This window comes from Acartia tonsa, chromosome 14, assembly GCF_053477335.1.
Source record: "Acartia tonsa isolate MP-2025a chromosome 14, ASM5347733v1, whole genome shotgun sequence".
Classification (NCBI taxonomy): Eukaryota; Metazoa; Arthropoda; class Copepoda; order Calanoida; family Acartiidae; genus Acartia; species Acartia tonsa.
The window spans coordinates 284,366-312,144 of NC_137273.1; the positions used below are offsets into that span (position 1 = coordinate 284,366).

At 32.2% G+C, this 27,779-nt stretch overlaps 1 protein-coding gene across 1 annotated transcript in view; it reads left to right on the forward strand.

The window, feature by feature from the left end:
• Window positions 1–411: 411 nt before the first annotated feature.
• The window catches only part of LOC145306345 (uncharacterized), a 36,178-nt gene continuing 8,810 nt past the window's right edge, over window positions 412–27,779 (forward strand). Inside the window, exons 1-11 of the mRNA XM_080148433.1 lie at window positions 412–421; window positions 1,852–2,140; window positions 10,883–10,945; window positions 14,629–14,700; window positions 16,044–16,085; window positions 17,288–17,372; window positions 21,202–21,255; window positions 21,840–21,926; window positions 23,794–23,861; window positions 26,604–26,667; window positions 27,174–27,266. Of these exons, the coding sequence (XP_080004559.1) occupies window positions 412–421; window positions 1,852–2,140; window positions 10,883–10,945; window positions 14,629–14,700; window positions 16,044–16,085; window positions 17,288–17,372; window positions 21,202–21,255; window positions 21,840–21,926; window positions 23,794–23,861; window positions 26,604–26,667; window positions 27,174–27,266 (927 nt within the window). The remainder of the gene's footprint in view (window positions 422–1,851; window positions 2,141–10,882; window positions 10,946–14,628; window positions 14,701–16,043; window positions 16,086–17,287; window positions 17,373–21,201; window positions 21,256–21,839; window positions 21,927–23,793; window positions 23,862–26,603; window positions 26,668–27,173; window positions 27,267–27,779) is intronic.

Here is a 27,779-nt window from a genome sequence, read left to right on the forward strand (position 1 = left end):
AAAGACCGTAAACAACAAAAGCGAAATAATTAAATAAATAGTAGTATACTCTGTTTAGTCAATTAATCAAGCAAGAAACGCGGCATTCATCTTTCAAAAACCTATCTCAGGGCATTTATAGGAAACACGTGCTTCTAATAAGTGATTGACTAAATTATTGTGGCATTTTAAGGAAACCTGCGCATCATTCTACTCATTTACCATTGTGCAATAAGATGTATGTGATAATAATATATAATTTTTTGGTATCCAAGGAGGTAGTATGCGAACAACATCAACACCCACCTCTACATCCACAACAACAACCACAGTGGAACATTCTACACCTCAAATTTCGGAGGCACAGTGAAATTTCTACAGACAAACTAATTTTCTTAGAAATTAATGTAAAACTCTGGTATCTTAAGGGAAATGACATTGGGCAATAAATAAAATTACATACCCAATGATGATAAACAAAATAACTTCCTTTCTTCATAAAAGAAAATATTGGTTAAAACATTTGGACACTGCTAGCTATTGGAAGAACTAGCCAAAATTTATCAAAAGGACCTGCGAATATTGGGCTAACAAATAATAAAATTGATTATAAAACTTTAAGTACTTGTGTAATTAACAGTCAAAGTCCATGCCAGAACTAAAAATGATCTTACTTTGAAGAAATGACCAACGCAAAAAAAAAGATTCAATAAGATACGATACATATTTTCCCCCTTTTAAAAAATCCTCTAAAATTGCACTGTGGTTCAGGGAGTATTAGAGTCAAATTTGTCGGAGCCAATACCAGATTTCTCCGTCAATAATCTCTCTCAAGGAAAACATACAATATCACCAAAAATATTTTATGAAAAAAAGCAAGAACAAAATAACGTAACAGGATGTCCGTCTGTCCAAAAGGATTTCCCTAACTGCTGAAATTATATGTTTCTGATATTATAGTTCCTGAATTAGTTTTTGACTATTTTGGTACCACCCTCCCTCAAAACAAAAATACGGTGGAAAATTGACTTTTTTCTGTTTTAAACTAAATTAGAATATGTGGGGGTCAATTTCGACCCCCAACACTTTAAGTGCCCCCAGAGGCCTCTGGGAATGTAGATTCTAGTATTTTATAAAGAAAATTAGCAGGAACGATTATATTAGCAAAACTTATTTGATAAGTAAAAGTATCAAGTTTTAGGAAACTAAAAGACAAATTTCAGCTAAAAAAAATCAACTGTAAATAATACTAGTACTCAAAGTTTTATCAATACATTTTCTAATTTGTTGGATTAAAAACTTTGGGGACTAATATCCTGTCTAGATTGTTAGGTACATACTAGCAGTGTTCAAACAAATTCACCAATTATTTTCATCTATATAATTGTCTTATTCCTTAGGATTCCTGCTAATAACCAACCTTTTTCTAAAAGTCTTAACTGTACATGACAATAAGTTGCACTCAAGTTAGGACAAAGGCATTTTCCCCCTACTTTTTCTAACAATCCCTTTTTTAACATCTTTATTGTGGTAAAATATAATTTAGGGGAGTTTTAAAAAGCCCAATTTTATTAAGTTACTAATACGGACAAACTTACGACTAGAAAATGAAAAAGATCTTAAGGGATAAGACAATGGACGATACATCTCCAATGATAATACATAAAATTACCCCGTTTTTTTAATTACAATTAGTTGTTGACACGTTTGGAAACTCAATTTTATGAACCAACTAATAAAAATTCAATAAAAGTCCCCAAAGTTGATAAGCCAATGAATAAGAAAACATTAGTATCAAACAGCCAAAGTCCCCTCCCTTTAGCTTAGCTACTAATATTATTGGCGATATTGAATAAATCCTTCTCTCATCAGAGCAACAGGTTATCTTCAGAGAGGAGACGTCGGAGGAGGGGGATTACGGAGATGGGGGAGTGGGTAGCTGCGGGGGAGGGGGAGTGGGGGCATATGGAGGAGGGGGAGTGGGGGCACACGGAGGAGGGGGAGAGGGTACCAGCAAGGAATGGAGGGAGGGGAGTGGGGGATGCAAGGAATGGAGGGAGGGGAGTGGGGGAAGATCTAAGAGCAGAGAGGGGGAGGTGTCACTGGAAAAAAAGAGTAGTAATCAGTGCACGTCTGTACGTTGGAGATCTACTAGAGTGAGGTGAGAATTAATTATCCATTGTCTTATCCCTTAAAATCAATGTAATCCTATTCGTTGGCTACTTTTTCTCCCACGTCTGTACGTTTTGAAGATCTACAAGAGTGGGGTGAGAATCAGGAATCTAAAGGGATAAGACAATGGCCAATAAATTGTTGTACATACCCAATGTTATTACCAAAAAAATACCCCTTTTGTAGATTACAATTTGTGGATGAAAAGTTTGGACACTCATCTTAATAAACCAACTAATCAAAATCCATTAAAAGCCCCTAAGATTTATAAGTCAACGAATAAGAAAATGTCTGTACGTTGGAGAGGTGAGAATTAATAATCCATTGTCTCATCCCTTAAAATCACTGAATTGCTATTAATATTGTTCTACTACTAGTAGACATTGGACTGTAATTTACACTAGTACCCAACGTTTTTCTAACAACGTAATCCTATTTGTTGGCTTAGAAACTTTGGGTACTTTTAATAAATCGTTATTTTGGTAGGTTTCAAAGTGGTAGTGCATCAACTAACAATTTTAATCTGTAGTTAGTTTTTTCATGATAAGGGATTTATACCAATTTATCGTCTACTAAAGTGGTAGTTAAAGATCACTAAAACGGTAGGAAAATGAAACAATTTACTTCTGAAAAAAATCTATAACCCTTTATTCTCCCCTAATAATTATCAGTTGCAAAAGTCAATTATTCCAGATGAAAAAGTTGTAGGCAGGTTTTATGCTATTATCTGTCAAGCCAATCCCAAACTTCCTATAAAAGTAAAAAATTAAACAATTACTAAATATTTTCTTTTTTAAAATAAGTGATGTGTTCCTCCTCATTAAGGCTTGGTGCTATGCATATTACAGTATAAAAATTGAGTATGAAGTGTTTTTTTTTAATTAAAACGTTTTTGGGATAAATTTTTTTTTAATTATTAATTTTTAATGCCTTTTGGACCATTTTTTAGTCCTAATAAAGGGAAGATTTATTTATCTCTAATATTTTATTAAATGAGCAGGGATAAAGGGGAAATTAAAAATCCCCTACCCCCTAAATATGATTATCAAAATCAGCCCTGGGAGTTTATATCTTCCAAAAATTCTTCCAAATCTATTGTGGCTTCGTTTAACCCATTAGTGCCGAGCGCCACTTTTATGGACCGATCGAGCTGAAAATCTCAGGGAAGCTTTATAATGGTAAAAACGGAATTTCAATTTTTTTGTTTTGCTCTAGTGGCGTGCACAGGAAAGTTGCAATAAAACCCGGTTCGGCGCGAGTAAAAAAACCTTTTGGCATTAATAACCATTTTTGGCGTTTTTTGGTGCTTTCCCCCGGCATTAAAGCCCGTTTGCGACCTAAATACCCGGTTTTTTGGCCCAAAAAGTTAAAAATGTAATTTTTGAACGCCTAAAGTGAGATGAACACTTTTTAGAACTTTGATACGATCCGTAATTGAAAGCTACATAACCTCATGTAATTGATAGAGCTACAACTAACATACAAAACAATTTATATCACATTTAAGATTTTGGCTATAGGTGCCGCCGTTTTCGGTTAAAAAAGCCCATTTCGAGAAAGTTTTAAAACTTTTGCTAATATTTGTATTGATAATAATGGGAGGGATATTGATAATGTAATTTTTGAACGTCCAAAGTGAATTATAGAGTAGCAACTATTCTAGTAGTATCAGTAATTGACATATATATAATAAAATATAATTTTTATTGATAAAGGAAAGACTAGAAAAGACTTATTACATATCTTTTGCCTAAAGTATTTTAAAAATATCACAAACAAAAGAATAGAATAATACAGTAATATCAAGATAACAAAAATGGCCTAAAACCATCAAATTTGCATAGAATACTGGTTAGTTACGCCCCCATCCTGTGGGGAAATGTCAAGATAAGCAAAATGGCCTGAAACCATCAAATTTACATAGAATACTGGTTAGTTACGCCCCCATCCTGAAGGCGATGACAAGATAATGAAAATGGCCTAAAACCATCATATTTACAAGTAATAATAATTGAATTTTCATGTGTTATGCCCCCATCCTGTAGGGCTATGACAAGATAATCAAAATTTAAAATAGTATTGTTTTTTTTGAGAGAAAAAAACATATCCCCCCCCCCCACCCCTTAAAAATATTTATGTAATAAAGTCTAAACCAAGATATATCTATCTATCTGTCCATCCATCCTTTTATTTATCTATCTAACAATTGTTGATTATCATTGGGAATCTACATAAATTTATCGGCCATTGTCTTATCCCTATATATCAGTCTATCTATCTATCCATCCATCCTTTTATTTATCTATCTAACAATTGTTGATTATCATTGGGAATCTACATAAATTTATAGGCCATTGTCTTATCCCTATATATCAGTCTATCTATCTATCTATCTATTGATCCTTTTATTTATCTATCTATCAATTATATTTATCATTGGGAAATAAAGAAATTTTTACATTTGAAGAGAATAATAAATGATAAAAAATATCTAATATATCTAATGGTTGAAAAGTTAAAACCGGGTATTTTTACTCACGCCGAGCCGGGCAATAAAACTTTCGGGTATTTTTACTCACGCCGAACCGGAGTTATATAGAACATAATTAAACGATAAAAAAAATCATATAAAAAATAATAATTTGAATAAAACGATTTCACAAATGAATGTAGTTGCCAATAAACTTTAAATTTCACGAAAAAATCACTAACTTTACTTCATAAACAAAAAAGTTAGAAGGGGTATTTTAAATCACCTTGTTTTTTTTGGTTCACCCATTTTCGATGAAAGATTGTGGCCGACCTAATAGATAGAAACGCTTCTCTCTGGGGGGAATTGAAAAACAGCGCAGTAAAGGGTAGGCTCATGCGAGCATGATTCAATCCTGAAACTGAAAACCAGTTTTTTTTGGCATTTTCTGGAACCGGGCGTTAAAAGCCGGTTCGTCACTAATGGGTTAAAAAAAAATTTATATTAAAAAGAATATCAAATGCTAGTTTAAAGTCAAGTTGCTTTAAAAATGCCATTTTTCTTTTTGTATGGGGGGCGGGCAGGACATTGGACTGTAAATTACACTGGGACCCAAAGTTTTAAGTCAGACTTAGGCCCAAATTTTTATTTTTTCATTAGATATAAGTTGGTTTGATTCCGAACATTTTAATTTATTATTTTAATCTACAGAAGGGGTAATTTTGATAATCATAATAATAATATATTTCATCATTGGGGATATGTATCAATTTATTGTCAATTCTCTCATCCCTGTAGATGTATGCGTTTTGTAGAAATTTTGTGTACCCTGTAAATAAAGTAGAATGGGTTTTCTTTCTAAGGCTTAAGATTTCAATAACTACTGAAACGATTGAGTTCTCCATTTTAGAGATGCTTCACATTGGTCCCGGGATGGTTTTAGGCTATATTTTAATCCTCTAGATACTAGGGGCGAAGTTACTAATGTTTAATATTTTTATGGTTTTAGATATTATAGAACATAATATTTTTCCTTTTTCATTAAATCATGATCAAGTATTCACAAATTAAATATTATATAATAGTAACAGAATGTCCGTGTGTTTATAGCTTAGGAACCGATATGGTTCTTTATTGAGCTACTCATAGGTCCAGAGAAGGTTTTTAACTATTTTCTCAAGTGATAATTATAGATATTATGGAACATAATATTTTTCCTGTTTCTTTTAATTATGGTCAAGTATTCACAAATTAAATCTTATATAAAAGTAACAGGATGTCTGTAAGTGTGTGTGTGTGTGTCTCAAAAGATCTCGCGAACTGCTGGAACTATATGGTTCTCCTTTTCAGTGAAGATTCGTAAATATTGGGGGAAAACTTCTACTCTAACAAGATAAATCCCCCCCCTCAAAAAAAAAAATTACTTTTTTTTTTTTAATTTTACTTTTTTGTCGTCTAAGCCTCCTCCCCCTATATCCAAAAGTGTCCCATAGAAGCCTCTAGGGGCGCGCATCTGATATATATCAATTATAATGCTGAACAATTGTTTCTAAGAAAACTTATCTCTTTTTTTATTATCTTCTATAATTACCACTTTAATGGTTTTCCTCGTAAACAAGGATGACATCATCCATATAATTAAATAAAAGTACCCAAAGTTTGAGCCCAGGTGGATAAAAACTTTGGATACCAGTGTACTTTTTTTATTATCTTCTATAATTACCACATTAATGGTTTTCCTCGTAACAAGGATGACAACATCCATAAAATTGAATAAAAGTACCCAAAGTTTTGAGCCAACGTGGTTAAAAACTTTGGGTACCAGTTACTTTTTTATCATCTTCTATAATTACCACTCTAATGGTTTTTCTCATAAACAAGGATGACAACATCCATAAAATTGAATAAAAGTACCCAAAGTTTTACGCCAACGTGGATATAAACTTTGGGTACCAGTATACTTTTTTTATTATCTTCTATAATTACCACATTAATGGTTTTCCTCGTAAACAAGGATGACAACATCCATATAATTAAATAAAAGTACCCAAAGTTTTACGCCATCGTGGATATAAACTTTGGGTACCAGTGTACTTTTTTTATTATCTTCTATAATTACCACTATAATGGTTTCCACGTAAACAAGGATGACAACATCCATAAAATTAAGTAAAAGTACCCAAAGTTTTACGCTAATGTGGATATAAACTTTGGGTACCAGTTACTTTTTTATCATCTTCTATAATTACCACTTTAATGGTTTTCCTCGTAAACATGGATGACAACACCCATAAAACAGCAAAGGTCAATAAATCAGACTTTTAAACAAACGAATATTATAACAAATGTAGGGTATTAACCCAATTAAATTATGACGTAAAAAAATTGGCCAATGAGAGGCCGGTATACGCTGTAATTGATCAATGGTAAAATTTATAGTGGCCTCTCATTGGCTATTTTTTTTACGTCATAATCTGAGTCAGACACTTTTACTCTAACCTTTAAAACTTTGGAAACGCTTATTAAATCTTTATTGTCTAAACTTTTCCAACAATGATTGTAATCTACGTGAGTAGTAATATAAATGAATTATGGATGTTGTCATCCTTGTTCATAATTTAATTAATACAGCGATGGAAATGACAATGATGAAAAAATTAATTTACGCCCCAACTACCCCAACATTTGACAATTACAAAATAAGGGATTATACATTAAAAATTGGCTATTGTCTTATCGCTTTAATCCTGCTAATATAACCAGGGATCTTAAAGGATAAGACAGTGGAAGATACATTAATATACATCCCCAATGATGTCAAACAAAATTACACCTTCTGTATTTGGATACCCAATCAATAATGAAGATAAATACCCAACGAATAGAATAAGATGACGTGGTTATAAAACTTTGGGTACCAGTGCAATTTAAAGTTCAATATCCCCTCCTTCCCTGTATGATATTATAAACTATTATGAAATAATCCCCCCCCCTGGCCTAAAACCATCCGAAGGCATAAATCCGGAAATAAAATAGCTCAAAACCAACCTGGGATATATTTGAAGATTCCATGAAAAGGAGAACTAAATCAGTTCAGCGGTTAGTGAGATCCTTCAATACAGACAAAAAACGGCTTCGCCCCTAGCCTCTAGGGGCTGTGCCCTAAGAGGTGATCAAAAAAAAGTTAAGGTGAAATTCGTAAAAAAAAAGACCAAGGAAATCTTCTACAAAAAAAAAATTTGTTTTTAGGGGGGTTGGGGGTGTCCCACCCCCCCAAGAAAATAGCCTAAAACCACCACAGGACCAGTAGATATATTCCCTGTAGTGTAGAATCCGATTGGTTCTGTGGTTACCGAGATCTTAAGCTTCAGACAGACGGACGGACAGACAGATGGACGGACAGACGGACAGACGGACAGACATCAAGCTACTTTGTATTATAGAGGATAAGGTTTTTTGGTCTGAATCTTAAGATCTCACTGAACTGATTAGTTTCTTAATTTTAGGTAAGCTTTACATACAGTTTTCAATCATGCTTATTCGTTAGCTTAAAAACTTTCATTGAATTTTGATTGTTTGGTTCAAATTTATTTTGTCCAAACTTTTTAACCAATGATTTAAATCTACAGAAGGGGTATTGTTGATCATCATTATTAGGCAGGTGTGTTAATTTATCGTTCATTGTCTTATCCCTTAAGATTCATGGAATTTTTTTCTCTCTCCCCCCCCTAAAAAAAAATTCAAACGACAGAGAGGGGTTGGAGAATATTTTTTATTTACGATTAATAAAGAATATTAATCTTTTTTAATTAAAAAAATCTGATTTTATCATTTTTTATATCACATTTATAATTATTAAAATGTTCAATTAAAAAAAATTCTTCTGTACTTTAAAATATTGAAGTTATTATATTTATCGCATTGTATTATAAACATCTTTCCGCGGATATTAAAATGAAAAATAATAAGACTGAAAACAGTTTTGTCAGACCCCGTGGGGCTAACAAACCTGGTTTTAATTTTATGATTTTTATTATATTATTCGTGGAAAATTGTCTGTAATACAGTTATATACATTGTTATTCAGTATGACTAAGAACCGTATCTTATCCAGCGGATATTAATCGGTTTCGAAGCCATACTTGAAACAAAGGTATTTCAACAAAAATATGTATACGACTGTCAGAGCATTACCGACAGACTGACGGACCAAGAAAATTATAAACTGGATGCCCAATACTTTTAGCAACAGGAATCTTTTCTAAAAATTTAGCCCTCTATCTTGAAAACACAACGTAGTATTCTGACGGAACTATAGAGTAGATTCGCTATATTTGAGATTCTATTATTTTCTTTTTATTCTGTTTTTTGAGGTAAATATTTATCATCTATAATACAAAGTACGAAATCTGTCTGTCTGAAGCTTAAGATCTCAGTAACCACTGAACCGATGGGGCTCTAATCTTCAGGGAATATACCTACTGGTCCTGTAAAGGTTTTAAAATATTTTCTTGTTGGTTGGTACACCCCAGATCCCCTCAAAAAAAGAAAAATATGCCTCGCCCCCCCACCCCCCTGCAAAAAAAAAGAATTCTTTTTCTTTCTGACTTGGGGTGAAGCCATTAGTATGTATAAAAACTATAAAATAAAAATTGTACTTTTGGTAGTAGAGCAAAATTCTATGGAAGGTTTATGCACCAATTATTCAGGGAGGGAGGGGACATTGGACTGTAAATTGCACTGGTCCCCAAAGTATTATATGCACGTTATCTTATTCGTGAATTATGAATTTTGATTTATTGGTTCCGAACTATTTTTTTTATCTAGAAAAGGGATAGTTTTGTTTATCATCATTGGGGATGTTTATAAATTTATCCTCCATTGTCTTATCCCTTAAGATCCCTGATATAGTGTGTATTTGATTAACACAGAATAACATCTTCAACAACAAATATACTTTGATTGATATGTCAATTCCATGAAAAAAAAACAAGGATGACAGCATCCATAAAAAGTGAAGCACAAAACAATCATGGTTACAAAACCGGTTTATATAGGCTGGATTAAAATTGTTTCTAAGACATACTGAAAAATCATGTAATGTATTGTATTATGAATAATAAAATAATTTGTTGCTGAACTTAAACAGAACATTTATTGTAAGTCTAAACAAAATTGAACATAATTTTTTTTGCAAAATTGCATAAATACCGATAAGGATATATGTAGTATGTACTTTCATTTTTAGGATTTTTAGGAATGGACGTACGAACTTTCTGGTAACGATAATAGAATTGCTACGCTTCCTAGATCGTAACTAACTGTTAAAGGAATTAATCATCATACAAAGTTTGAAATCGATAGGAAAATTGTAACAAATCTAAATTAATGAAAGATCTAACAGTTACAGACGGACGTACGGAAGGACAAATTCAAATTAGAAATGATATTAGGATATTTTTACAACACAAAAAAATATTCTAAAAGTTTTAGGAGAGGAAAGATTATTTACATAATCAACATTAAATATATTATTTTAAATACATATAATCATTTTATATAAAAATATTTACATTTTTGTTATATATTTCTTAAGATAATTGTTATAAAAGACTTTACATCCTAATAAATATAGTTGTAATGTTTATTAAGTTCTCCATTTTAGGAAAGCTTCGCATTTATCCCTAGGTCTTGGATTGTTTTAGGCTATTTTTTTACTATTTAGTCTAGGTGTACAACCGCTATATGACAGAAAAAAAATTTTTAAACTTTATTATGATTTTAAAAATGTTAACAAACTTAATAATCGTGACTTTGATTAAGTTTGCAGTTTCTCTCAAAGTCCCTGTTAGGCTCTGACCCCCCTTGAAAAAAAAAATAAATTAAGGGAGCATATTACAGATTGTTTGTTTATAACTTTAGGATGGGTGAGTATGGTTCATATTTGGCTTCTGTAGGAGTTATGCAAACAAAAAACTACTTTATTTTCACTTCATTTTCAAAATAAAGAGAGAACCTTTTGATTTCTTCAGGAATGGTTTTATTATTATACTTAGATCTTACACGATAGTATCATGTACTAATAAAGTAAAACTTGTAGCTGGCTAAAATAATGATTACCCCTCATCCATCCCCTTTACCCCTTCCTTTTCCTTCTGCTTAATGCACAAACTGACCAATAATTGATGACCATGTTATCAACCTATTTTTCCCCCTGTCATAATATAATATCCACGTATGTTCTATTATATCCATTTTCAGAGGGTACAGAGCAGCACTTTGGATGGACAGAACTAGTGATTACAGTGCCAGTATGGAGTACAGGTGAGATTCATACTTTGGGTAGTTTGTACTTTTTGGGTACATGTAGTACATATTCTTATATAAAAGTAACAGGATGTCTGTCTGTGTGTACTAATGGATCTCTTTGGATGGAAACTAGTGATTACACGGGCTAGTATGGAGTACAGATAGGATTCATACTTTGGGTACTTTGTACTTTTTAGGTACATGTAGTACATATCCTTATATAAAAGTAACAGGATCTCTGTTTGTCTGTGTGTGTAGCAAAAGATCTCTTTGAATAGATAGAACTAGTGATTACAGTGCCAGTATGGAATACAGGTGGGATTATTTAATACCTATATTTGTGACAACTGTTACTACACTGAAACTACCAATTTTCAACTATTACAAAAGACATACAAGTAAAGGATCTAACATTCAATGGTTTAGCTATGAGAGACATTAAATTTCATTAATACTTATCCTTATATAAAAGTAATAAGATGTCTGTCTGTGTATACGGAAGGATCTCCTGGATGGACAGGACTAGTGATTACAGTGCCAGTATGGAATACAAGTATCATTATTTAATACCTATATTTGCGACAACTTTTACTACATGGAAACTTTCAATTTTCAACTATTACAAAAGACATACAAGTAAATGATCTAACATTCTATGTTTGAGCTTTGATGGAAACCAAATTTCATTAGTAAATTTCCTTATATAAAAGTAACAGGATCTCTGTCTATCTGTGTGTAGCAAAGGATCTCTTTGATGAACAGAACTAGAGATTACAGTGCCAGTATGGAATACAGGTGGGAGTCGTACTTTGGGTACTTTGTACTTTTTGGGTACATGTAGTACATATCATTATATAAAAGTAACAAGCTCCATTTGAGTATGTACTGAAGGATCTCTTTGATGGACAGGACTAGAGATTACAGTGCTAGTATGGAATACAGGTAGGATTATTTAATACCTATATTTGCGACAACTTTTAATAAACAGAAACTACCAATTTTCAACTATTACAAAGACATATAAGTAAAGGATCTTACTTTCTATGATTAAGTTATGAGAGACATTAAATTTCATTAGTACATATCCATATATAAAAGTAACAGGATCTTTGTCTGTCTGTGTGTACTGAAGGTTCTCTTTGGATGGACCAAACTAGTGATTACAGTACCAGTATGGAATACAGGTAGAAGTATTTAATACCTATATTTGTGACAACTTTTACTAAACAGAAACTTCAAATTTTCAACTATTACAAGTTGGGTTCGAAATGACGACATACAAGTAAAGTATATTATATTATATGGTTGAGCTATGAGAGACATTGGAATTTATTAGTACATATCCTTATATAAAAGTAACAGGAACTCTGTCTGTCTGTGCGTACCAATGGATCTCTTTGGATGGACAGTACTAGTGATTATAGTGCTAGTATGAAGTACAGGTAGGATTCATACTTTGGGTACTTTGTACTTTTTGGGTACATGAAGTACATATCATTATATAAAAGTAACAAGCTCTCTCCGAGTATGTACTGAAGGATCTCTTTGATGGACAGAACTAGTGATTACAGTGCCAGTATGGAATACAGGTAGAAGTATTTAATACCTATATTTGTGACAACTTTTACTAATGGAAACTTCCAATTTTCAACTATTACAAAAGATCCCCCCATTTAAGGTGGGTTCGAACTGGCAACATACAAGTAAAGGATCTATCATTCAATGGTTGAGCTATGAGAGACATTAAATTTCATGTACATATCCATATTTAAAAATAACAGGATCTCTGTCTGTGTGTAGTAAAGGATCTCTAGGATGGACCAAACTTGTGATTATAGTGCTAGTATGGAATACAGGTAGAGATTATTTAATACCTATATTTGTGACAACTTTTATTACACTGAAACTTCCAATTTTCAACTATTACAAAAGGCATACAAGTAAAGGATCTATCATTCTATGGTCGATCTATGAGAGACATTAAATTTCATTAGTACATATCCTTATATAAAAGTAATAAGATGTCTGTCTGTGTGTGTACTAATGGATCTCTTTGGATGGACAGAACTAGTGATTACAGTGCCAGTATGGAATACAGGTAGGATTCATACTTTGGGTACTTTGTACTTTTTGGGTACATGTAGTACATATCCTTATATAAAAGTAACAGGATCTTTGTCTGTCTGTGTGTAGCAAAGGATCTCTTTGGATGGACAGAACTAGTGATTACAGTGCTAGTATGGAGTACAGGTAGGATTAATACTTTGGGTACTTTGTACTTTTTGGGTATATGTAGTACATATCCTTATATAAAAGTAACAGGATCTCTGTCTGTATGTGTGTACCAAAGGATTCTTTGATGGACAGGACTAGTGATTACAGTGCTAGTATGGAATACAGGTAGGAGTATTTAATACCTATATTTGTGACAACTTTTACTACAAAGAAACTTCCAATTTTCATCTATATAACATTCTATGGTTAAGCTATGAGAGACATTAAATTTGATTATTACATATCCATATATAAAAGTAACAGGATCTCTGTCTGTCTGTGTGTGTACCAAAGTATCTCTTTGGATTGATAGAACTAGTGATTAGAGTGCTAGTATGGAGTACAGATAGGATTCATACTTTGGGTACTTTGTACTTTTTGGGTACATGAAGTACATAACCTTATATAAAAGTACAGGTTGTCTGTCTGACTAATGGATCTCTTTCGATGGACGGAACTAGTGATTACAGTGCTAGTATGGAGTACAGATAGGATTCATACTTTGGGTACTTTGTACTTTTTGGGTATATGTAGTACATAACCTTATATAAAAGTACAGGTTGTCTGTCTGACTAATGGATCTCTTTCGATGGACGGAACTAGTGATTACAGTGCTAGTATGGAGTACAGATAGGATTCATACTTTGGGTACTTTGTACTTTTTGGGTATATGTAGTACATAACCTTATATAAAAGTACAGGATGTCTGTCTGTGTGTACTGAAGGTTCTCTTTGGATGGAAAGTACTAGTGATTACAGTGCCAGGATGGAATACAGGTAGAGATTATTTAATACCTATATTTGTGACAACTTTTACTAAACAGAAACTTTAAATTTTCAACTATTACAAAAGACATGCAAGTAAAGGATCTAACATTCAATGGTTTAGCTATGAGAGACATTAAATTTCATTAGTACATATCCATATATAAAAGTAACAGGATCTCTTTGCAATACATGATCGCTTTAACGGCTGAACTGATATGTTTCTTCTTTACAGTGCAGATTCTCTTGGGTCCTGGGAAGGTTTGAACTATTAATGGGATTATTGTTAAAATTATAAATGGACCAATTGGGTTCTTATATTTTAAGTCAACTTCACATGGGTCCTGTGATGGTTTTAGGCAATTTAATTTTTGTATTTAAGTCTTGGGTTGGGTTTAAGCTTTTTTTTTCTAGCCCCTCTGCCCTTTCCAATAAATAGAAAATTTTCCAGTTTTTTAAAATATAATTGTTATCAACAAACAATTACATTTATTCTCAAAGCTTTTATCAAATAGTCCTATAACAAGGATGCCAAATCCATAAAAGCAGAGCTCTGAAACAAACAGTAACACTTGTAGAGTGTCAGAACTAAAAAAAAACATTATGGATTTAGGCATCCTTGTTGAGTCTATGTATACTTAATTTTAGTTCTTTTTTAGGCCGCCAGGTGTGCGAAGAGATTCCGTATCCAGAGTCAAAAGTTTGAGTTCTCTCCATGATATGCACCAAGAGTAAGTTCTTATTTTGCCTAAATAAGACAATGGCCGATAAATTGTTGTATGTCCCCGATGATTATACACAATATTACCCCTTCTGTAGATTACATTTTATGGTTGAAACGTTTGGACACTCGACTTAGTGAACCAAACAATTAAATTCAATATAAGTCCCCAAAGTTGTTAATCTAACGAATAAGAAAACTTTGCTATAAAACTTAGAGGACTAGTGTAATAAACAGCCCAATGTCCCCTCCCACCCTGTGTTATTTTGCCCCCAACAGAAGGTTTCACAATGAATAGGATGTCCGTCTGTATGACCGCCACTATAAGGTCTAAAAGAACAAACTCATTAGATGTATTGCTTTGGATAGTGAATTAAATACAAAAATCTAATATATCCACGTATAACATATCCAATAGAATGAATGATTAAACAACAAGGATGACAATATCCATAATTGGCGAATCGAAGACTTATTAAAAAAATGAAATGCAAGCAAATAGACATACAGACGAACATATGCACTTTTACAGTACACAGTATGCTTAATAGTCAGAGGAATCTTCACAAAAATATTCAGTTATCTATATTTATACAATAAAAATTTTACACTATAGAGTAACTTTTAGTTGTTTATCTTACACAGAAGCTGAGAAATCCAATTACACTAAAAAAAAATATTTTGTTATTTACACATAGCATTACGAATAGACTGACAGACAGAAATGACAGCTTATTGGTTAGATTAATCTTCAATAAAAACTTCAGACTTCTATCTTATATTATCAACCCCAAGAGTGAGGGAACAATGGGCTGTTTATTACACTAGTTGAATTTTGATTGGTTGATTCAGTTAATTGAGTGTTTAAACGTTTTAACTACTAATTCTAATCTACAACTGGGTAATTTTATGTATCATCATTGGGGATGTACATCAATTTATCAGCCATTGTCTTATCCCTTTAGATCCCTGATATCAACCATAGAACGTTTCTGACAAACGAACATTATTAATTAAAGAGTAACTTCTTTAAAAAAAATGGTATAACATTAATTAAGAAAATGCATCAAATTATTGGTATTTATTCATCTTATTTAGTTTATTATAGTTTTAGGAAAAAAGGAATATATAAAAATTGGGAAAAAATATTACTTAAAAGATGCATTTTTATCATTATTGGAAAAAAATAACTTTAACCCCAACCTTTTATATTTTAATTCTTTTTCTGGGGATTATTCCTTTGTTATTAAATTTTGTGCTTTGCTATAAATGGATGTTCACATACTTGTCTTACATATATAAATTAAATATTTTATATATTTTTTAATGTTAATTTCTATTGATTTGTATCAGGATAGACGAGCTGCATCCTGCCATCTACTCTGGCCGTAGGAGGTATACAGATAGACAGATAGACAGATAGATAGATAGATAGATAGATTGATTGATAGATAGATAGATAGATAGATAGATAGATAGATAGATAGATAGATAGATAGATAGATAGATAGATAGATAGATAGATAGATAGATAGATAGATAGATAGATAGATAGATAGATAGATAGATAGATAGATAGATAGATAGATAGATAGATAGATAGATAGATAGATAGATAGATAGATAGATAGATAGATAGATAGATAGATAGATAGATAGATAGATAGATAGATAGATAGATAGATAGATAGATAGATAGATAGATAGATAGATAGATAGATAGATAGATAGATAGATAGATAGATAGATAGATAGATAGATAGACAGACAATCAACCTTTTGATTGCACGACCTTTGTTTGAAAAGTTCTATGCATGGTAATAAGTTGTGCCTGTTTATTGGCCAATGCATTCCCCATACTCTATCTATTTATGTCGTGCACCTGACATAGTAGTAGTAGGAACCATTATTAACGTCTTTAGTTGTGACGCATTGTTAAGCCGAGATTCGAACCAATCAATTCCTCGGTCGCGGGTTAGATACATTGCATATTGATAAATAGGTAAATAGATACATAGATAGATGGATAGATAGATAGATAGATAGATAGATATAAAAATAGATAGATAGACTTCCTGCTTTAATATCATCAACTTTTGAGAAATATTTTTCTAAAATATTCATTTTTTGTTAAATCTTAGTTTAAAATCTTAGGAATTATACAAAATATTTGAATTAAATAACTACAAATTTGATTTTTAACAAATATTTTATATAAGGTGTGATCTTTAAACAGGAAACGAGGGGTTGTTTATTTCACTAGTCCCCAAAGATTTATAGTAACGTTTTCTTATTCGTTGGCTTATCAACCTTGGGGACTTTTATTGAATTTTGATCGGTTAGTTTATTCAGTTCAGTGTCCAACCACTAATTGATACCCACAGAAAGGGTAATTTTGTGTATTAACATTGGGGCTCAGTGGTAACAGTTAGCGAGGTCATTTGGTATACACAGTCAGATACATATACATCCTGTTACTTTATTATAAGGATTATATCTCTATATTAAGGTTCAGTAGCTAGTGAGATCTTTGGGTACAAACAGACAGACAGACAGACATCCTGTTACTTTATTATATGGATTATCTCTATATTAAGGTCGCTAAAAAGTCAGGTTGTCCGCGGAAAAGCTGGGGATGTGTATCAACATCCAGACATTCCAAACAAGGATCCGCAGGAACAGGTAATTTTGTCTATCATCATTGGGGTAAAAATTCCAGGGAGGGAGGGGACATTGTGCTGTTTATTACACCAGTCCCCAAAGTTTTTGTGACTTTTATTTTGTATGGTTGTTTTATTAAGTTGAGTAGCCAAACGTGTCAACCACTTATTATAATATACAGAAGAGGTAATTTTGTGTAACATCATTGGGGATGCACATCAATTTATGTTTAGCATTCAAATTACTTCAAAGAAAAATAGCAAATATTTTTTTATAAATTATATGATTTTGAGATAATATGATGATATCTATAATACAAAGTAGCTTGATGTCTGTCCGTCCGTCCGTCCTTCTGTCTGTCTGTCCGTCTGTCCCTTAAGATCTCGGTAACCACTGAACCGATCGGATTCTACTCTTCAGGGTATATACCTATTGGTCCTGTGGTGGTTTTAAGCTATTTTCTTGGGGGATGGGACACCCCCAACCCCCCACAAAAATAAAAAAAATCCCCCCCCTAATTTTTTTTTAAAAGAATTTTTTATAGATTTTTACAAATTTTTACAAATTTTTACAATTTTTTACAATTTTTTACAAATTTTTACGAATTTTTATGAATTTTTATGAATTTTTACGAATTGTGCGAATTCGCCAGTTATTTACGAAAATTTGCGATCCATTCGCATTGTCAGCTGGGTAGGTAATAGAAGATGTAATTATACCTCTTGGGGCAAAGCCCCTAGAGGCTAGGGGCGAAGCCGCTAGTTAGATTACATACTGTTACAAGTAATTCGCTAAAATCAGGGATCTTAAGGGATAAGACAATAAATTAAATTATATACTTCCCCATATTGACGATGATTAAACACAAATCACATCTATTGTTGATTAAACTTATTAGTTGAAAAGTTTGGACATTAGATTTTAGAATTTTATAAAAGTACCCAAAGTTTTAAGCTAACAAATGAAAGTTTGGGCACCATTGTATTTACAGTACAATATCCCCTTTAATGGCAGAACTTTAATTTTTGGTAAATGTTTTGTCTGTTTTAGAAATGGAGGACCGTAAATTACACTAGTACCCAAAGTTTTATAACCACTTTATTATATTCATTGGCTTGAAATTTTTTTAGTACTTTTAATGAATTTTAATTGGGTTAAGGAGAAATTTTGTTAAACATCATTGGGGTTGTAAATAAATTCATCTCCATTGTCTTATCCCTTAAGATCCTAGGTCCTGTTCTCTGTTAATACATATTTTAATTTGAAAGAAGTCTTTTAATGATTCTTACAGCGAAGCCGCTAGTAATAATTAAACCTTACAAAAAAAAATATTTCAAATTTTATTATTCCATTTTTTTCAGAATTTGCTTTTAATAGAAACCTGTTAATAAATGCGTTTCTTATTTCAAATATAATAGTTATTTCTCGCATCGTAATATAAACAGTTTTCCGCGGATATAAAAATGTACAATTATAGGATTAAAACCAGTTTTTTATCGTAAATTTTTATATTTGAACTGGTTTTTCAGTATGACTGAGAACCGTTTCTAATCCACCGGATATTAATCGGTTTCGAAGCCATACTGGAAATATTTTTCTCATTTGAAATATAAAAATATGTCCAGGACCTATTAGACGCTACACTGTAAAGGAGAACCATATCGGTTCATTGGTTAGCGAGATCTTAATCTACACACAGACAGACAAACATCCTGTTGCTTTTATATAAGGATATGTTGATTAAATAACACCGCAAAATCTACATATTGTCCAACTCGACCAAATCCTTTCAGAAAGCTATTAAAAATAGATAAATGCTTTTAACCAATTAATTGAAGTAGAAAAAAATAGATATATAACAATAAAAGCCAATTAACTTAATCAATGTAGATTAGTTGCATCTCTATGACACAATAAAAACTGTCCCGAATTTGTATTAATTTTGAGGAACACGACTCCAGTGACGTCATATTTTTCTTTCCCGAAAAAGGGAAGGGGGGAAGAAAATCTCTTCAAAATAGATGGGGAAAACCCCTTTTTCTCCCATCTCTTTTTTCTTCCCCCCTTCCCTTTTTTTTCTTTCCCCCTTCCCTTTTTCGGGAAAGAAAAATATGACGTAACTGGAGTCGTGTTCCTCAAAATTAATACAAATTCGGGACAGTTTTTATTGTGTCATCTCTATAAGCTTTCGTATTAGGAAGACAAAGTGTCTCAAAAATCAGCCATGTGATGTCATAAAAATAAGCGAGATGAGAGGAGAATTGGGAAAAAAATCCTAAAAATTTTATGACGTCACATGGCTGATTTTTTAAAAAACACTTAGTCCCCCTACCGTTTATTCGTTTTACAGTATGGCTTCGAACCCGATTAATATCCGCTGGATTAGAACCGGTTCTCAGCCATACTGAAAAATCATGTATTGCATCGTATTATAGACAATTTTCCACGAATATTAAAATAAAAATCATTCAGATTAATACCAGTTTTGCTAGCCCAGAACTTAGGCCCCTCGGGGTGATTAAACTGGTTATAATTTTTCATTTTAATATCCGCGGTAAGCTGTCTATAATAAAATGCGACGAATAATTATTATCATTCGTTGGCTTGCAAACTTTTTCTACTTTTATTTGGCAGTGTATAAACTTTTCAACCAATAATTTTGTTTCCTACCATTGTTGATGCTTTTTTTATCCCTTAAGACAGGGACGTCCAAGCTTTTTATTTTGATGGGGGTGTAAAATGAGAGGTTTCAAAGGTTTAAGGGGGGTAATCTAATGTATTTTGAATATCTAGGGGATAAATTAGGAGTTTCAAAGTTTGAGGGGTTAAAATTTTATGTGTTTTAAAGTTTGAGGGGGCCAGGGGGGGGGGATAAACACCCCTTTACCCCTGCCCTTATACGTTTTAAGATCAATACAAAACGTCAAATTAAATTTTTTTTTCAAAAACTTTTGCTACAATTTGATAATGTTGTTTTCCTTGTTTTATTAATAGAGAGAGTAATTGATATTTTATTACTTGGATGTTACATCAGATTTTCATGTTCTCTAATAAATCGAAATTTGCATCCCCTTTCACACCCTTTACCTCATCCCCTCCCCTCCTACTGAATGAACGAACTGGCCAATAAACAAGTTCCTTGTTAGCAAGCTAAATTCATGACAATTTATCCCCTTTCATAATATCCACTTATATTATACATCCATTGGGAGAGAGAATAAAGGATTATTAACCTTTTAGGTTATAAAATTAGAATTCTTTCAATTAATTCATTATAAGTGAACTGTTATAAAATCATAATTTTTGGCATTATCTAATATCTATAATTTGAATGTATATTACACTGGTACCCCAAAGTTTGAAAACCACGTTTTTCTTATTCGTTGGATCAAAAACTTTGGACACTTATTTTGAGTATTAATTGGTTAATTACAAAATAATAGTGTTCAAACTTTTCAACCAGTAATTTTAATCTACAGAAGTAGTAATTTTATGCAACACCACAGGGGATGTACTAAAAATTTATTAGCTATTGTCTTATCCCTTTTGATCCCTGAGTTTAAATACTTTTGTAATAAAAGTAACATGATCTGTGTCTGTCTGTGTGTGTGTGTGTGTAACAAAGGATCTTGATAACCACTGAACCGATATGGTTCTTCTTTACAGTGTGGATTCTCATAGGTCCTGGAAAGGATTATAGCTATTAGGGGGGAGGGTACCACCACCCTCCTAAGAGAAATCGCTAGTATTTGTTAAAGTTAATACATTTATTCCCATAAGAAAGGTATTTTTTTCATTTTCTGTTAAAAAAATTTAAAATAATTGATATAAACTATATTTATTTGTTTAGATTCATGAAATACTCAGCAGTCAAGTTATTAACAGTATCTGTAATCTTAAAGAGGTAAGAATCAGTCCTCAAAGTTTTATAATAATATTTTTTTCATTTGTTAGTTTAACAACTTTGGAGACTTTGCTTGATTTTTGATTAGTTCATTCATTTGGGCTGTTTATTACAGTATTCCCAAAAGTTTTATAATAATGTTTTTTTTCATTCGTTAGTTTGGGGACATTTATGCTTTTTAATTGGTTGGTTCTTTAAGTTGAGTGTCAAACGTTTCAACATGTAATCTTAATCTATGAAACCAAATCTTGCTTAATGATGTGCATGGTTATGTATATGATTAAACAACATTCAGACGACCAACCTTTAAATTGCATGACCTTAGTCTGGAAGTCCTAAGTATGCGTATTAAGTTGCGCCTGTTTTGGGCCAAGCCAGCATTCCCTACTTTAGTTATTTATGTAGCGCGCCCGACATAGCAGCCATAGGAACCATTTTAGCACCATTAGTTATGACGGAGTGTTGCCCTCGGGGCTATCTGGTCTCAATCTTATAATTTTTCATTTTAATATCCGCGGAAATCTGTCCATAATACGATGCGATGAATAACTGTCCTTATTTATTGACCGATTCATATTTTGAAGGTAAAGCAGGCCTGGGCGTGCAGCAGGTTGTTTGCCAAACGTCGGATCAACAGTCAGCCACCAATACAGTGTCTCAAAAATAATCAGGTATTGAAAGAAAGACAAACAGACAGACAGACACACAGATAAACAGACAGACAAACAGACATACAAATAGGCAAACAGACAGAAGACAGACAAACAGACAGAAGACAGACAAACAGACAGAAGACAGACAAACAGACAGAAGACAGACAAACAGACAAAAGACAGACAAACAGACAGGCAAACAGATAGATAAATAGACAAACAAACAGACAGACAAACATACAAACAAACAGACAGAAAACAGAAACACAAACAGACAAACAAATAGACAAATAGACAAATCAACAGTCAGCCACTAATACAGTGTCTCAAAAAAGACAGAAAGACAGACAAACACAAATACAAACACAAATACAGACAAACAGACACAACAGAAAAACAAACAGACAGACAAACAAACAGACAGAAAAACATACATACAAACAGACAGACAAAAGTTATTGGTGCAAAGTTTAACACCAAATAATAAATTTTCATTAATATTACGAATAAGATAACATGTTGATGAAAATTTGGGTACCAGTGTAATTTTAAGTCCAGTGGCCCCTTCCTTCCTGATAAAATAAAACTAAAATATATCCAAGAAAACTTTTTGTTCTGATTCTTTTTAACTCCTAAAAAAATAACCAAATATAAAAAAAAAACTTTCTTTAGCAAAATAATTTTTTTTTCTTGAATTAATTTTTTTTCCTTTTCTTATTATAAACAAGGATGATTTTTTTTTATAGAAAAATAACATTTTTTATGCGTTGGGGACATTTATTGAATTTTGATTCATTAAGTTGAGTGTTTATAAGTTTCAACCCAGGAATAAGGTATAACCAACAAGCAAAATAAATCTGAAATAATATTTGGGGGGCAAATGGAGAGGTCGTCAATTTTACGATGTGTTGCCCCCCAACGACAGCTGAAAAACACGTATAGGTTTCGTGATTTTCTTCCGAATTAATTTCGTTATTGGTATGAGCTGGTTTCAACCTACAATTGTAATCTACAAAAGTGGAAATTTTGTCTATCATCATTATGGATGTACATCAATTTATCGACCATTGTCTTATCCCATAAGATCCCTGGGCGTTTCCCCCTCAAAGTTCCTGATGAGCACTAAAACCCCCAATTATTTATTTTACATAATTTGAAAATTAGCAGGCCGGGGGGGAAAAAGTTTTTTTTATTACTTTAGGTCAGGTTAAGAACAGTAATCCTAAATATATTTTATTCAATTGATCTTAAGGGATAAGACAACGGATGATAAATAAGTGATACAAAATACCCCATAATGATTGACCCTTTTGTGTATTAAAATTAATGGATGAAAAATTTGGACACTACAGTTTAGAATTAATATTTAACCAAAGTATCAAACAGTTTGGTGGCAAAACGAATAACTTGGTTAAAAATACATTAATTACCAGAGCCGGATCTTTAAATCATTTTAGTGGTGAGCCAGATCGGGGTGAGTAGAATTTCAGCCAATCACAGCGCGGCATTTCATAAAATGCTGTGCTCTCATTGGTGGAAAGTTGGCTCATCCCAATCTGGCTCACCACTAAAATGATTTAAAGATCCAGCTCAGTAATCTTAAATTTTTCAAGGATCTTAAGGGATAAGACAACGGACGATAAATAAGTGATACAAGTTACCCTACGATGATTGATCCTTGTGTGTATTCAAATTATTGGCCAATAAAAGTGCATTTCGTGCAACTACCCCTTTTAGTTGGAAACAAGTAGTGTACAATCTTTTCACCAATAATTTAAATCTACTGAAGGGGTATTTTGTACATCATAATAGGGGTATATTATCAAAATATCGTAAATTGTCGTATCCCTTAGAATCCCTCCAAATAATTTGTCATAATTTCTAGAGTGGTAAAGTAGAGTTCACAGATCTGGAATGGAAAGAAGAAATAAAAGAGGACCAAGAAGCTCAAAGGTACCCAAAGTTTTACCTGAAAGTACCAGGATGACCTGTCTGTCTGTATGTTTGTTTATTTGTATGTCTATCTGTTTGCAGAGTTCACAAATATGGAATGGATCAAGAATCTTTAAGATCTTGTCTGTCTGTTTGTTTTTCTGTCAGTTTGTCTTTCTGTCCGTTTGGCTGTATGTATGTCTGTCTGTTTGTCTGTCTGTTTGTCCGTCTGTTTGTCAGTCTATTTGTCTGTCTGTCTGTTTGTCTCTCTGTTTGTCTATCTGTTTTTTTGCCTGTCTGTTTGTCTGTCTGCTTGTTTGTCTGTTTCTCTGTCCGTCTGTTTGTAAGTCTGTCTGTCTATATGTCTGTCTGTATATCTGTTTTTCTGTCTGTCTGTATATCTGTCTTTCTGTCTGTCTGTTTTTTTCTGTCTGTTTTTCTGACTGTCTTTCTGTCTGTTTGTCTGTCTGTTTGTAAGTCTGTCTATCTATCTGTCTGTCTGTCTGTCTTATTATCTTCCTGTTTGTCTGTCTGTTTGTCTATCTTGTCTATTTCTAATTATTAAACTAAAATAATAATTTTCTTATAAAATAATAATGACATCATAGAAATAATCCATTCAAACATTTTAATTAAAATTTACGGTGAAATCTCTAAAAAAACCTTGTATAAAATGTAGGGTTGGAAATATATTCAACTGTAAATTATACTGATACCCGAAATTTTTAACGACATTGTCTAATTTGTTAGCTAATAAACTTTGGGTTCTTTTATTGAATTTTTATTGGTTAGTTGCAAACTAGAAGTGTCCAAACTTTTCAACGAATAATTTTAATCTATTAATGAGGTAATTTTTCCTGTCATCTTTGAGGATGCACACCAATTTATCTCCATATTGTCTTATCCTTTATGATCCCTGATAAAATAATAAAAGTACAAAGATAAAATATTCTATTTATTTTAAAAAAAATATTTATCAAATATTTTAACAGAAACAAAAATAAATACCTAGTCAAAGAAAATTTTGACTTTCTAACATACCAGAGAGGGGAGGGGACATTGGACTGTAAATTATACTGGTACCCAACGTTTTATTTACTTTCGTAGCTTAAATCTTGTGATTGGTTGGTTTAAACTAGCAGTGTCTAAATCTTTTACTCAATAATTATAATACAAACAATGCATTGGGTAATTTTGTTTATCATATTAAGAGATGTAATTAATTTTTTTGTCTATTGTCTTATCCCTTACGATCCCTTACAGTTAAAATAAATATTCTGGTTTATTGTAGAATTATTTCAGGGGCTATATATTACACTAGTCCCCAAAGTTTTATAATAATGTTTTCTTAATCGTTGGCTTAACAACTTTGGGGACATTTATTGAATTTTGATTGATTGGTTGATGAATCGTCTAAACGATTCATCCACTAATTTTAATCTATAGAAGGGGTAATTTTGTGTTTCATCATTGGGGATGTACATCAATTTATCGTTCATTGTCTTATCCCTTTAGATCCTGGACAGTTCTATTTGCAGTTGAAATAAATATTCTGGTTTATCGCAGATTTATTTCAGGAAGGAAGAACATTGGGCTATTTATTACACTAGTCCCCAAAGTTTTATAATAAAGTTTTCTTAATTCGTTGGCTCAACAACTTTGGGGACATTTATTGAATTTTGATTGATAAATTCATTCAGTTGAGTGTCTAAACGATTCATCCACTAATTGAAACCCATAGAAGGGATAATTTTGTGTTTCATCATTGGGGATGTACATCAATTTATCGTTCATTGTCTTATCCCTTTAGATCTGACAGTTCTTTTTGCAGTTGAAATAAATATTCTGGTTTCATGCAGAATTATTTAGTTTGCCACCAATTAAAAGTTAAATCAGCTTTACTGAGATTAGAATTCTAATAATATACAATGATGATAATAAACAAAATTACCCCTTTTTCTAGATTAAATAGAATGGTTGAATAATTTAGACACTGCTAGTTTGAACCAACCAATCAAAATTTATAATAAGTACCATTAAATTATTGGTTGAAATATTTAAACTGCAAAATAAAAAAATTATGAGAAATACCCAAAGTTTTGAAGAATGTATTTGTATTTATAAAACTTTGGGTACCAGTAGGATTTACAGTCCTTTTTAGTTTGGTACTAATTAAAACGTTAAATCAGCTTTACTAAGATTAGAATTCTAATTATATACAATGATGATAATAAACAATCTTACCCCTTTCTCTAGATTAGAATCAATGGTTACATAATTTGTACACTGATAGTTTAAACCCACCAATCAAAATTTATAATAAGTACCATTAAATTATTGGTTGAAATGTTTGAACTGCAAAAAAAAATTTGGGAAATACCCAAAGTTTTGAAGAATGTATTTGTATTTATAAAACTTTGGGTACCAGTAGGATTTTTTTTAGTTTGGTACCAATTAAAAAGTTTAACATGATTTACTCAGATTAAGATTAATGTATGTACAGGGATCATAAGCCAATGAACGCTATATTGATGTAGTTCTCCAATTATAATAAACAATATTACACGTATTGTAGATAAGTTTGGACACTAAACGAAAAAATAAAGAGTTTTAAAATAATGTAATAAATATTAGTCCCTAAAATTAATACCAGTTTTGTTAGCCCGGGACTTCGGCCCATTAGTGCTAACAAAAATGGTTTTAATTACAATTTTTCATTTTCATATCCGCAGAAATATATAATATATATATAAATTGTTTCAGCCCCAAAGGAACCCACAAGCCTAGCAGTATCCAAGCCAACAGCATTTCTTCACCAGCCAATAAGGTTAGGCAGTGTTTTATATACCACAGGGGTTAGTAAGCCCCAGAGACTTTAAGCCCTAGGAATTTTTGAAAATTATAAAAATGAAATTAATGCGCACTGATAACCTCCCACTGTGTATTGAAAATATAGGGGTGAAGGTAGGATTTTTTTGTTTGTTTTTAACAAACTATAGGAAAAGTCAGGTTAGGTTATATTGGTTACTGGATAGCCCCTCAGGGTTAGATTAATGCAGATATATGTAGTTCCATCCATAGGGGTTAGGCATAGGGAGAAAAACTACTACCTTCCCCCCGTGTTAACGATGTATTTTGAAAACAAATGGGGGGGGGGGTATAATGCTCAACAGGCATTTTAAGTAAATCACCTAAAAACGAAGCCGTGTGACGTCATAAAAATGAGGGATTATCCATCTCTGTTTTAGGGGCTTCCTTTCCCACTTCTCTTTCATCCCTCATGATCTTCTGAGACACTTTCTAAAGCTTTCCTAAAAACTCTTTTTTTTAAAGGTTGGAGAAGATATCTCAGCAGTAAGTTTGGACAGGATAGAAACCTGCTACAAGGAGAATGTGCCTTATCATGCTCCAAATAAACAAAATAAGGTATTTAAAGGGAATGTGTACCAAAATGAATGATACTTAAAGGGATTGTGCACTGATGTTATTAGCACTTAAAGGGAATGTGCACCAAAATGATTGGTACTTAAAGGATAGAAACCTGCTTCAAGGGGAATGTGCCTTATCATGCTTCAAACAAACAAAATAAGGTATTTCAAGGGAATGAGCACTAAGATTAATGAAACTGAAAGGGAATGTGCACCATAATAATAAAAAGGATAAAAACCTGCTACAAGGAAGATGTGCCTTATCATGCTCCAAATAAACAAAATAAGGTGAATAAAGGGATTGTGCACTAAAATTAATGACAATTAAAAGGAATGTGTACCAGAATGAATGACACTTAAAAGGGAATATGCACTAAAATGATTGGTACTTAAGGAGAATGTGCTTTATCATGCTCCAAATAAACAAAAAAAGGTAATTAAAGGGAATAAGCACCAAAATTAAGGGAATGGGTACCAGAATGAGTAAATCCTAAAGGGAATGTGCACCAAA